Source organism: Ylistrum balloti, unplaced genomic scaffold, assembly GCF_031769215.1.
Source record: "Ylistrum balloti isolate Yb309-2 unplaced genomic scaffold, AGI_CSIRO_Ybal_v1 Utg370280, whole genome shotgun sequence".
NCBI lineage: Eukaryota > Metazoa > Mollusca > Bivalvia > Pectinida > Pectinidae > Ylistrum > Ylistrum balloti.
This window is the reverse complement of record NW_026782215.1, coordinates 1,013,320-1,027,526: the sequence shown is the minus strand read 5'-3', so window position 1 is coordinate 1,027,526 and position 14,207 is coordinate 1,013,320. Positions and strand designations below refer to the sequence as shown.

General features: G+C 34.8%; 1 protein-coding gene across 1 annotated transcript; it reads left to right on the top strand.

Annotated features, from left to right (window-relative positions):
• The first annotated feature begins 4,212 nt into the window (after window positions 1-4,212).
• Window positions 4,213-12,671, top strand: LOC132552791 (chitinase domain-containing protein 1-like). The gene is made up of 12 exons (XM_060216984.1): window positions 4,213-4,271; window positions 5,062-5,187; window positions 6,396-6,554; window positions 7,106-7,238; window positions 7,907-7,948; window positions 8,404-8,510; window positions 8,733-8,794; window positions 9,108-9,200; window positions 10,028-10,126; window positions 11,272-11,436; window positions 11,744-11,821; window positions 12,256-12,671. The coding sequence occupies exons 2-12, from the start codon at window positions 5,083-5,085 to the stop codon at window positions 12,395-12,397; spliced, it is 1,185 nt and encodes a 394-aa protein (XP_060072967.1). The 5' UTR covers window positions 4,213-4,271; window positions 5,062-5,082; the 3' UTR covers window positions 12,398-12,671.
• The last annotated feature ends 1,536 nt before the right edge of the window (window positions 12,672-14,207 follow it).

The following is a 14,207-nucleotide window of genomic DNA, read 5'->3' as shown; positions in this document are numbered from 1 at the left end:
TGATTTTTATGATAAGTTCCTCATTGTATTGTCTGTAAATTTATTGCTGACAAAGGTTTCCAATCTGATTGAAAACTCTACATGTATATAAACCGTGTTGAATTCCGAAAGGCGGGACTGTAACTTCGTTTAATGGTTTGATGTGCATTTTAATGAATCACAATATTCATAGTATGGCGGATATGTGAAATGGGCGTGCACTTCCGGAAAGATGCGTGATAATTTGTCCTAGGGGGTTTTGGGTATGCTGATTTCAAAAATTGCGGGAACCATGACCTCACTCCAGCCGTTCCCGCCAAAAATCTGGAAATTAAAAATGGCCGCCACAAAACATGATTTCGTCCATGAAATTCCTCTCAGTGTCCCGATTTCAATTATCTTGATGTTTATACCTATATTTTGAGGTCAAGGAATGTAATAAAACGCAATTCAAGACTTATACAGTTTTCCTTCATATGTTTATTTTTTTTAAAATGTCATAATCCGAATCAATTAGGTGACAAAATGTCTTTAGGACGTACCATTGTTTGAGTTGGAGCACAAATGTAGCTGTGAGCTGAGGCATACTGCCCAAGCTGTTTTCTTTCCAATTCCGAAGAATGCAGAAGCAGTATCACATCCTGATATCGCGTGCATAAACAGAAGACCCCATGATGTATCATTGCCTAGTTCAGTTGAAATTAGGTCACAGGGGATGTATCTCAGTTTAGAACCACATTTCACAATCTTTTACAACGCTTGACACAGCAACTGCGAGAACCATCACATCCGTACCAGTGGCATGTATCATCACTTTGGTTAATCCTTGATGGAATGCATGGGAGGCATGAAACAGGAGCCGGGTGTCCGCTTCTTCATGAGTGCAGGACAAGTCTCGAATTTGGTTACCAGTTCCACAATTCTGTCGTGTTTGTGACTTTAGGCTGTCTTCCTTATAGATATTCCAAACAACATCTAAATGGGCAACATCCTGTAGCATGCGTTCTAAAGAGGGCAAGAACACCAACTGTGAATAGTTCTGGAATGTTTTCACAATTTTCTTTGACTTCTTTGGATCAAGTGTCTGAACAAGGGCAGCGTCATCAACAATTTTAACATGAACATGTGGTGTAGATTCTGATTTTGGTGCCAACGATTCCAAACATTCCATCAAATCAGACTTCTTCTATTGGTACATGATGCGATTTGATGCTAGTGATGGAGGCCAGGCATGATTTGCATGCATGAAGATATCACAGTCTCGAGCTTGGCATAATATGTACATTCGTGAGAAGAGATTAGCATCATCACACAAGTCGGAGATTTTGGTGGCGGACTTGGTAGGCTTCTTTCCCAAACTAGCATTAAACAGAGGCAGTTTGGTTTTGTGAATTGTGTCATTGAATGATGTGCAATCAGCATTAATACGCTCTGCAACGAACTTCTGGTATTGTGTTTTGCGAATATTTTCTGCCGACTTTATTTCATTTACAAGGATATCAGGCATTATCCGTTTGGTGTCAAGCGTATACAAATCTGTGCCAGTATCTGCAAAGGGGTTTCCTAGTTCCTCCATCACATCAGTGACGTTCTTGACTTGTGATATGAACGCCTTCTGTACACTTGGTATCTCTTCATGGTGGCGATCTGTGTCTTTTTTCATGTAGTGTTTTTCATAGTACACAATCAAAAGCCTAGTTGTTTCTTGGCCCGTCACCATCCATCGTGTCAATGCAGCTTCATTCTCTGTGATACCTATAGCACCACCATGTCCTTTCACCATTGCATTCAGCTGTTCATGAACCTGGTCATGGGCTAGTGCTGAGAACTTGAGTGTAGATTTCTCTGAGTGACGAAGTTGCCTTTAAGGAACTCTGCATAGGTGTCTGGACTGTTAATCTCCAGGGCAAGAAGATCTTTGACATGAATTGTCATCCATCGTGAATAGTGGAAGTGGTCAAGGGTAAACATCCATGGAATAATTTTTCCAAGAGAATCCAAGTAGGACATAAAATTTGGTTGACGCTGTGATCTAAGGAACTATAGGAGTAGGCATTCCAACTGCCAGACTTTAAACCAGTAATCAAACATCATAGCATAGTTGTTCATCTTCTGGTGTGTTCTTTTGATATTCACCATATGAACTCTGAAGCAGGATGAACAGAGCTGCTGCTGTTATTTGATGAGCCCACTGACCTCTGGCGTGAACGGCTGGAGTAAGGTCGTGGTTCCCGCAATTTTTGAAATCAGCATACCCAAGACCCCCCTAGGCCAAATTATCATGCTTCTTTCCGGAAGTGCACAACTCAACAAAAAAATGTCACATATCCGCCCCACTATCACGTGTTGTTGTAGATATTCAACATATTCAACATATACAAAAGTGTATGTTACTATAAATGTGAGTTATTATCAATAAATTGTGTTTGGTGAACTCTTTGATATTTAAATGCGCTGATCAAGAGTACACAAGAATAAGCTAAAATGAAACCCCCACGAAAATTAATCTTTTTACAGTACATGATTTACATTCTAGGAATTTACAGGAATCCATGATGGAAGTCGAGGGCTCACTTTTTTGGTTTTTTTTTTAATGAGAAGTCCTTAAAGATGGAGCACGAAGAAGGTAAAAGGGGAAATTATAGATCAAATTGATATTTTCAGGGGCGGATCCAGGATTGCAGGTTAGAAGGGACGCATTTTTTTTTTAAAGTGAAACTACTTAAAAGAGTGAGAAAATGGAACATGGCGAGGGTGCTCTCAGGCACCAGGGCATTGTCTGGGCAACCTGTGCAGGGCGGTAATGTTTGGGAACAACCCATTTCCAGAGGATTAAATGTTCAGGCGGCAAGGGGGAAAGGCCTATAGTGAGAGAGAAGATACGCGAAGAGGGAATCGGGAATAGAGGCGAGGCCTGTGGTATAGACTTGTAAGTAGCTAGGACAAGATGGATGCTGTCAGACTTGAAACTGACAAGCCTATGACGCTCTTAACCTCTGTTTACGACACCCTCCTGTTGCTAACGCATTCTGATTATATTACATGATGTAAATAGGTCTGCAGTTCATACAAAGATGTTTCATGTTTATCATTGCTAATGGACTTAAATCAGAGCCCTCCTCAATCACGCACGGTGTAAGACAAGGCTGCAGATTATCTCCCGTTTTGTATGCTCTGGTCCTGGAACCCTTTGGTAAGAAAATCCATGACGATTCCGGAATAAAAGTGTTTCACTGAATCAGGAATTAAAAACCTCTCTAAGCAGATGGCAGTACTGGTATTTACTGTAGTGATTCATGTATCCGGATATCATATCATTGGTTTGGTGTAGAACGTCAGGGGCTCGTTGTAAATAAATAAATAACTAAATAAAACTAGGTCTTTTGGCCGAGGGAATGGAAATCACATTCTGATAATCCTTTCAACATTAGTTGGTTAGGTATTCATAAAATCTGCGGGATTTGGATTGAAAATTGTATATAACGCCCGACGATATTTTGCGGCGCTCTCAGGAATCGAAAACTTGTGGAAAATCATAAATTCATCATTAACACAAAAATCTGTCGTCTTTTTAAAAGACAATATAGACTAGATTTCCCTGATTCACAAATAGGTGTCATTGACAACCACGGATTTTTATACAACTTTAAATAGTGTTGTCAGGTCAAGTATTATTTAAACGCAAACCCGGGTGAATTTCGGTCCGATGTTTCGTAATTTCTTCAAATGTATAGATTATCCTTTTGTAATATTGAGTTGTATGATTTATTTTGGGACTGATCTGAGGAAAATATGGTCATCTGGCAGCCATACTGGATTTTACTTGAACCAGGGACGTATTTTGATAACTCAGATATTTCTTCACTGATCTAGCGATCTATGCTAAGCTTGAAAACATATTATATTATTGAACATCCGGATAATTTGAAAATCGATTTTGATTGATCAGTCATGGCAGGGACGTAGATAACAGTTATCTACATCCCTGCCCTGGTCATGGGTTATAAACACTTTTCACTTTCAAATAAAGAGGTGTAAAATATTGAACACTATTACAAACAAATATATAAGAAACTAACATTTCAAATGAACGTGTAAGATATATTTACATTTCATACACGATAAACAGTAACTTCTACGTTTGCGTAACATTGACTTCATGTTTACCGCCTTTAAACTGATGACGTAGAACTCTTTTGAATGTGGAGGCTGACAAAGGTTATACTGTAAACAACGTGTAGTTTGGTGGAGAGACGGCAGTGTGATGATGGGAGAGAACTAATTGAAATTCGGTATACGAAATTCATATCACATACAGTAGAGAATTTCTGGCAGATTACAGAGAGTTATAACATAATAACAAGCAAATTTGTTAAAATATATAACAAAAAAAACAGTGGTCTGTATGACCGCCGAGGGCAAAGAGGGGGATGCCAAGTATTAAAGATTGAATTATATTGTCACTAAAATCCTTCATTAGGGATGCATATTTAATTTGAAGAAATTGTATTGAAGGGGATTCATTTTTGTATTAAAAATGACTGTGGCCTTGCTATGGGCAGTATCCAATTGTGAAAATAATTGTAAACCTTTAATTTTCTTCTACATCAGTTTTGGAATTGTGACCAAGCGTAATATTCTGATTGGTCCTTTATATGGGCCTCTTTTATAAGAATGGAAACAGATGTACAGATTCACCTAACACTGATATTGAGAGACCAACCATAATTTGTTTAAAAGCCAAACATTCCTTTAGGTGTGATCTACTGTGTTAGTTGCATTTTATTCAAAATAATTGTGGAGAAACTTTTCATTGCTATCACAGGAGATTGAATTATACCTTTAATAAAATGACGAAACCTGTTGTACACATTTGCTTATTATAAGTAGCATATAATTATCACATTGAAGATATATAGATGCATAGTAGACTCCTGAGATCTTTTGAATCTCCTTTTTCAGATTGATTTAAAATAGGAATTTGTTAAAACAATAATAATGAAAGTTTACTCTATTGCATTTTGGTCATTTTCTTGTTTTAGAAATACATGAGTCTTCAATATTTTAAATCTATATATGCAGAGAGGGTGAGATTGATTGAAGATGGACCTCATTACTCTGTGTCGACACATGATCTGTCTGATCATCACCAGCCATCTTTTGATAGCTACTGAAGCCACTCTCTCCAAGGGTCAGAAAAAGAAAAAGGTGATTGGTCCTAAATAACAAATATATTTCAAGGCATAGATGTATGAAAATGAGATTTAAAACTTTGTGTTGTCATTACATGTAACTCCTTAAAAGGACAAGGAAATAGAGATAACTAAATCAGCTTTTGCCACAAAATCATCTTTAGGTGGTGTCTTCTCGCAGCTGGTGGATTACCCACTGAACAACATGAAGACGACTTACTACATGGTATATAGAACAGCTTGGGTAAAATGTCTTGCCTAAGGACACAATCATGACAACACATGACAGCCTGACTGAATTTAGCTTCCTGAGAAATAAAAACTGCCCAAAGTAGCAATGGAATCATACACTTCTTTCTCAGAGAGGTTACCAGATAAACACCAAATCAAATGGAATGAAAATATATTGATGAGACAGTTTTAGTGATCTTCATATGGAATGTATTAGATATTGAGGCAGTCATCCTTTAGAGGTGTTGTCATGAAATGTTTTCTCTAGGATTATAGGATAGCTGGGTGCTCGGAAAATATAACTGGGTACATATACATAAGTTGTCATTTTGGTATTCTGATATACCCCAGTTTTGCAAAAAAGAAAATATGTATTAAAAACACAAGAATGGTATTTATTTCTTTTACTGCTTAGATTAAGAACAGGTTTACATCCACTAGCAATAATGGCAACTATATACTGGAGGAACAGGAAACATTTTAAGTCAAAAATGTTCTGAAGCTCTGAAAGATATAACCTAATTCAAGTCTATAAGTGGGTGTTGAGTCCAGCTATAATGGCCTGTGGTAGGCATTCAATGGAGGTTTCCCTGTAGATATAGAAGTTAAGGTTGTGTAATGCTGCTTTATCAATATTTGCTCAATTTTGCAAATTGGTGCAAAGTTTTCATACTAGCTATTTTCTGTTTCTGAGTAAGTGGTCTCTTTAACAATAGTGTTTGGCTTCTTGTCCTCCCAACTAGATATTTTGAAACTTTGTAAATACAATTTCTACTTGAAAACATCTACTATTTATTCTTATATTTCAATGCCTTTTCTACAAGAATTGCTTCTTCGTTTTTATTGCGTGATTTCATTTAGTGTGCAGATTATCTGAGACTTTTAATTCTTATTTTGGAAGATATGCTTTTACAAATGTTAAGTAAGTTTTTAAGTAATATATATATGATCATCTATGTTTCCATAATATTCCATTTTAATTTCATGTTCAAGTCACAGAAGGAAGACTACAGCAGTAAGAATGTGTTTGACAGAGACCTTGTAACAGAGGATATCAAAATTAAGGACATCTTGCGAGAACACAAGGCTTACTGTGATGTAGAAAAAGAAATCAAGAGGTTTCCGGGTAAAACGTTGGCCTATGTAACCCCTGTAAGTCAACAGTACTGTATTTGAGCTTTTTCATGCTTCAAGTATTGTGCTGAATTATGATTACACTAATTGCAGTTCATGTATCCTTACTTACATTGTTCCAGGTAGTATTGGATTGATGAATTTATCATTGTACTAATTTACCAAAAAGTAATGAACTGAAATATGAATGTGCCAAAACAAATGTTTTCAATGTTTCTTGCCCTGGCTTTCCCATTTATCATACCACCTGTTAATGCAAACTTCCACATACAAGCTTTGACCTGATGACAAGACCACACAAATTATTTGTTGTTCAGTAGAGTTACCAACAAATGCTATTTGATTGTCCTGTAATAAGCCCATTCCCCAACTTAAATCAGAGGTTGCTTATAGGCCCTCAGGGATTACCAGTGTAAGAATGAATGCTTGTTTATTATTATCTTCAGACATACTATAAGTACATTATGGCTTGCATTAACAATATCAACAATAACTCCATAAGTAAAAATCCTGACCTCCCAAATTTAATTTGATGTACCTTCGACTTTTTCTTTTATGTGATTTTGCAGTGGAATGCTCATGGTTACAACATCGCCAAGAGGTTTTCACAGAAGTTTTCCTATGTGTCACCTGTATGGCTTCAAGTCAAGCGCAAACCTGGAGGTGCCTTTCTTATACAGGGTTCGCATGATGTGGATCGAGGTAAGTCCATCATTGAGAGATAACATGATGTTGATCATGGTAAGTCTGTTCTTGAAAGATCAAATAATGTTGATCAAAGTAAGTCTGTCATTGAGCGATCACATGATGTTAATTATGGTAAATCTGATAATGAGAGATCACATGATGTTGATCATGTTAAATCTGATATTGAGAGATCACATGATGTTGAGTATGTTCTTGAAAATGATATACAATGTTCATTTATTTTATGATACACATCACAAATACTTGAAAGATGAATTACCACAAATTCAAGTAATTTGTCATCAAGACATCATACAATGCAGTGCTTTTACCTTAGAAGTACATTGGTATGCAGAATTTTGTTTATAAATACAATGTATAATATATGTATCATATTTCATGGGTAATATATTTGTAAGGTGTACATGTGTACACCATGTATGTGAGAGAATGAGTGTCATTACTTGTGTAACTAAGGATATCACAACTTCCTTTAAAGAGGGACAGTTATTCTCGGATACAAATTATATCTATGAATTATGACAGTTGTATGACATAATGATTTTTGCCAATGTGTAAACTGAACTACGTTTTGTCTAAATGTTGGATCCATTGTAACCTAATAATACTTTCCAAATACATTTTAAGTCCATTTTATTGATATAACTTTATATTGTGTACAGGCTGGGCAGATGAGGTGACCGCAGGAAAGCATGCCAAAATTTGTAAGAGTCATATGAATCAAATGATATATTTTCAGCATAATTATCATTAATTGTCATGACGATGAGTATATCAAAGGGATTGAACACAAATTACTTGAACTTATTATCTAGGAATGCCTGATTAACATATGACACTGAAAATTTAATGTATAAATTAGTTATATCAAATTATTTTAGGAATACTTGGTCTTTAAATGTAATGTTTTCCTCATTATTGTAAATTATGAAAATTATACTGAATTTGTTGCAAATACCAGTATTTCAGCAAGTTGTAACTTCAGGTCGTAAATTCCTGGCTTTTAAAATATCATATATCATGATATACACAGATATTTCCATAAAGGTACTGATGTTTCCAATGTGCACTGGTATTATTTTTCATTACAACTCTAATGCATTTGTAAAATTTAGCACATAGATATTGGTTTTTAAGAAATTTTGTATCTTTTCAAAAGTGCCCCGTGTGTTCTTTGATGGCTGGAATGGAAAAGATTATGGTGCTCTCTTCAGTAGTGAAGATGCCATGGAGGATTGTATACAAGTTATTCTTGACTTCATAAAGGTATATACTCCAGCATAACAACACCATAGATATTTAGACTCTTTATAGCAATTATGAAACTATGAATAAATGTATGACACTTTTAAGTAACTATTTACTGTAACTTATCACTACTTAATTAAGCTTCTGTTGATATCACATTGTCTTTTTAAAAAGAAATGAGTCATGATATTAACAGGCTTACTTTTTATAAATTGACATAATGTTTGTTCCGTCTTGCAGAAGAACAAGTTTGCAGGAGTAGTGATTGAGATCTGGTCACAGCTTGGAGGACAGGCTCATAAGTATGTACAAGGGTTCACTAGGTTATCTAGAAAAGTTGACAGCATGCTCCTGGTAGATTTTGAAATTAAAAAAAAAAAATCTAGTCCTGGCTTAGCGTCAGATAGTAAACAATAAATATAACATTAAACTCTGAGATGTATTACATGTACTAAGAACTATTAAAATTAAAAAGTTTATCATGTACTAAGCCTTTGAGTAACAGGTTATGTACAGGACCTCAGGACTTTTTGCAGGATGCAAATAAGGTTATCACAAACGTAAATAGGAACAAATTTGAGGGTTTTATGCTGATTTTGTTTCTTAATTCCTCAGAGAGATGCAACACTTCTTGAATCACCTAGGTGAAATGTTCCACACAGCAAAGAAATTGTTCATTCTTGTCATCCCTCCACCTATGTATCCAGGGTAAGTACCTCGGATCATATTTCACACTCTGTACTGACCCTATCATGCACCTATTTTCAGGAGAGCATTTTGATTTTGTTTACCTCTAAAATAGGGAGAAAATTTCTTTTTAAAGAGATGCAGAAACAAAGAATGTTACCTTATTGGGTTTAAAGATATAGTAATAACCTTGTGTTACAGTCATCCTTTATGTCCCATTTATTTTTTTACCCATTTTCATTCGTACATACAGCCATTTCCCCACATTGAAAATTGTGGTAGAGCATCCTCTTTGTTAACTCAATGTAACTTGGTGCTGATGTACAATAGTCTATTTGCATACATTTCAAACTTATCTCTATCATGCTGCTTATATGAATACCTTGAGCCATTCATGTGTAGATTGAGGTTAGTAATCCCTGTAATGAACATGAAGCATGCAGCTAGTACACTGTAGTGTTGCTTGAGAAGATAAGAAAGATACATGTGGGATATAGATGGCAAACTATAAGAATCTTAAATCCTTCTTGCATGTACACTGTATATTATATATGTGAATTCTAGTACACTTGATTGTAAGATATATAACTGAATCTGAAAGCAAAATTTCAAAATTTGAATTTTCTACTTTTGAGATTTATCATGATTCGATATGATAAGAAAATTAAAAAACTGGTAGTACATAATAGTAATAATTGGTAACCCACATTGGTTACACGGTACTATTACTTATTGTCGTAAGTAAAGAGAAACATACATTTAACAAGACTACTGTGTGTTACCAATGATGTATATAATAGACTGTAACTTAACTTACCTACCAGTAACCATACAATTACTTGTTACAGCGGAGTGATAGGTATGTTCACTAAGGAGGACTTTGATGCCCTAGAAAACAATGTTGATGGTTTCAGTCTAATGACGTACGACTTCTCCAGTCAGAGGAAGTAAGCAAAACAACTGTTTTAATGTTCCATTAGGTTTCTCATCAGAAATTGTACAATAAGACCTGCATCCTTGGGTGAAAGGGAATCAGTTTTGTAAAAATGAAAGGCCCTGGCTCCCTTGGACAGGAGGGGCAGGATCCAGTAATGGTCTATAGGACAATTTCTTAAAAATCCTTCTGTTTTTAGAATTGTAAGGATTCTGTACCAAATAGGTCTGAAACATGCCAGCTAGGTTCATGGAGAATCAATTTTGTATATACTTTGAGTCTAGGCCCCCAGGGGCATGAGGGACAGGACACAATATGGTAAATATAGCAAATTGATTGAAATTATTCTTTCTCTTCAGGAATAGTAAACTTTATCCTATTTTTGGTCTGAAACATCCATTGGTGAAGAGAACTTGATTTTATATAAACGATGCATCTCATTCCTCCAAGATTGGCAGGCCTAATAGAGGAAATAGCCATAGATCTTCTAATGCTTTTCATTTGATTTAGATGAAGTAATTTCAGTGAATTAACCAGGTGAGCATTACAGATTTTATGGTTCTCTTGTTAATCATATGATTCCATTGGCTTTCTTCAATATCAGATGTACGCCCTGTCCATCCTGTTTGACTGCTTTTCGGACTTTGCATATTATAATTATCCTCAACACATGGGGCTGTTAAGAAAACTTATGGGCTTCCCAGATGTATCTGAGAGTTAGGTCATATTTTAGTTAATGAGACTAGGTTGCATTGCATTGTCATCAGAGATCTAAACATGAGAACTAATGATAGTTATCTGCAATCATATCAGCAGTATAATTTTAAAAAGAAATGAGATAATGGATTTCAATGTTGTATTTTCACAAAATCGTTTTAACATTTGTATACCATTTTGATAAAAACCTGAATGTGCATACAGAGCTAATCCAATAACACATCTATCTTTACCCAGGACTCCAGCCTGTGTAGAGGGTACCACCCATAGATTTTATTTCTTGCTTTTCTTAAAAGAAATACTGGTATGTAGTAAATAGAGACCATAAGTAGGGGTGATTTATCTTAGAAACTTGGGGTCATGTTAATGTTTTACTCGAATATCTCCAAGTGATCATAGATATCACACTGAAATAAAGAGAATACCATTGTTTATCCACAGACCAGGAGCCAATAGTCCTATTGACTGGGTCAAAGATTGTGTTGAGGCATTGGTGCCTGAAGACGATCCAACATCTAGGTCAAAAATTCTTTTAGGACTCAACTTTTATGGTAACGACTTCACAATGGTTAAAGGAGGTGAGGGAGGAGCAATTGTGGGCAGTCAGTAAGTAGCCTAATATTTTAAACATTTATTGTTTTTGTGGTTGAATGAGTTTATTTATGATAATTACCAGTACCATCTTCGAGGATCAGAGGTCAATCTTGAAAGAAAAAGTTCTAATGCATCTTCGAAAGTGTTAAGAAATTATGTTTGGCTTGTACTTTGCATGGGTGAAAGATCATTAAGTTTGTGTAAAACAAGACACTCTCAACCTCTTTCAAATGTAATAGAATATTGAAATACATCGTCTAACTTCCATGGCTTGTTATAGAGAAAAGCACATTGAAAATCTGAATGTTTCTTAATTTAGATACATAGATATACTGAAGAAACACAAGCCAAAGCTACAGTGGAAAGAAGACACTGCTGAACATGTTGGTGAATACAAGTGAGTAATGTTTGTATCAATGAATGTTTTGATTTTCAGAAACCTCATACGTTGAATATAAAAATCGTTATTTCAACATTGGCTAAAAGTAACGATAAATATAGTTTAAACAAATATGACTTTTATGGTTTTACGTTCAGTAATGTACAAAGAAAAATTTTCACTTGTCCCTTTTAATTATATGTCATTTAAATTTATATTTGTGTGATGCCTGTTTAGTCTGTAGCCTTGAGTCACTGTTCACTGTATGTTAGATACTAAACCTGTTAACTTTGACCTCATTAACTCTGGCATAGAAGACAAACTTTTGGACTGCAAGAAAAAATTTACTTTATCAACTAATGTATCTTTTTGACAGGAATGTAGCATTCCAATACATACTCAACAGAAACCTTGGATATATAGAATAAAATGTCTGCAACCTACTATTCCAGGTCTTCAGGTGTGACACACAATGTCCATTTTCCAACACTGAAATCTATACAAGTACGACTAGACCTGGCGAAGACAATGGGCACCGGGATCTCCATCTGGGAAATAGGTCAAGGGCTTGACTACTTCTATGACCTCTTGTAGAAAATTCCTTTTTTTTTAACATTTGGGTTTTCAAAAAGATGAAAATGGAAAAGTGATTAGCTTAATGATATATCTGTTATAACAAGAATTGTTAATGGGGTTTGAATACAGTTGAAATATGGGTCATTTTAAATGTTGATCCTATACAAAGCCTATTTGGAAATCATACCTGAAAATATAATATGCATTTTATGTGATTCTTATTACTTTCCAATACATATAGAGGATATTTGATAGTTTCCCATTTAATATCATACATATTTCACAAGAATGACAGAATATCTATATTTCATTCATGCTTTGCACTCATGAAAAGTATAGGTACTTTTCATGAGTAATGGGTAAAAATGATATGATATTAAATGGGAAGCCATTAATATTTGTTTTCTTTGGTTTAAAGGAAATCCAAATGAAAAAAGGCTGCTCCAGAAATGTAATAAAGTGATGTTCAAAAACTTTTAGATTTGAAATGTTGATAGAACATAAGAATAATTCTGACTGTGTACATAATTGTAATTTAACTTGGGCCAGATTTGCTTTTAGAGAACTAAGTTTATTTCTTTGATTTCATTATGGAATAATTTAGTGTGTATAAATGATCGAGGTAAGAAAAGGAATATATAGATTACCTTATCGTAAATAACAGTGAAGATAATTGTGAAGTGAATGTTGATGATTATGCAAGAGTTTGTTATTAACCTGTTTTGTTTGTTGTGTATTTATATTTTTTTTTTAGAAGATGTGATGATTTAAAACAATTGGGATTGTACCAATATTAGATTTGAATAGTGCAAGTGTAGCAGATTTTTACCATCTTATATGGGAATGCCAATCCCCAAATGATATCATTTTGTTTGAGATTTGAAGGCATTCTTGCTGCTACACAGTGCATTGCTTAATAGTGCTAATATATCTCATTGTTTTATTTCATGCAAGTTTCATATTTATTACAGCAATCGTAAATTTTCTTCAAGCAAATTTGCAGTGCTTTCTTCATTGGGAAACATGTATTGTATAATAATTATGATAATATAAGTAAACAAAATATACGACAAAAATTTCAATTCTGACTCGTATAGATTTTGACTTCCAATCAACTCAAAGAATGTGCACATTTTAGTTGACATGGACAAAGTCTTATGGTGACCTATTGCAATTGCCTTTTGTCATCATTTGTCTTTTACTTTTATCATTTTTCTTTCATTTTCAATGAAACTTTGCAGAAACTTTCCATGGCTAAAGGAGGACCAGATTTGTGAATTACATGTAAATGGTGGGCAAAAGAGTCATTTTGTCTCAGATTTAAAAAATCTTCTTCTCAATGCCCAGGTATGGTAGAATCAAATGCCCTTCATAGATGGAAGGGTCCAAACGTGTTTTAGGTATAAAATTGTGAAAAAAGGAAAATTACATTATTTAGCATAATATATTTTATTTCCATTCCAAATATTTTCAAACTGGGTTGAAATGATCAATAAAGGAAGACAAGTTGATGGTATGCACAATCTAATACTGGCTGACCCCCAAGGGCTAATAGGTGAGGCCAAAAGGGGTCAAATTAATTTAATCTTTATGGTAGAATCAGATGTTTCTTCATAGATCTAAAGGTGCTGTAGCAAAGTTGGGAATTGGATGGGGTCTCATATTTCCCCCTGGGAAGGAGGTAAAATGTAGTATACCTGTAGTTTACATAGGAAAACTGCAGTTTTCAGCATAAATTATTTTACCCGGTAATTCATTCTAAATTAGCATCTTTATCATGGGATGTCAGTTAATATTATACACTTACTTACATAAGCATCTTACTTTA

Coding starts and splice junctions, on each gene's coding strand:
- LOC132552791 (XM_060216984.1), top strand. CDS start 5,083: ATGGACCTCATTACTCTGTGTCGACACATGATCTGTCTGATCATCACC. Junction 7,949..8,403: donor AGGAAAGCATGCCAAAATTT/GTAAGAGTCATA, acceptor TCTTTTCAAAAG/TGCCCCGTGTGTTCTTTGAT. Junction 10,127..11,271: donor GACTTCTCCAGTCAGAGGAA/GTAAGCAAAACA, acceptor GTTTATCCACAG/ACCAGGAGCCAATAGTCCTA.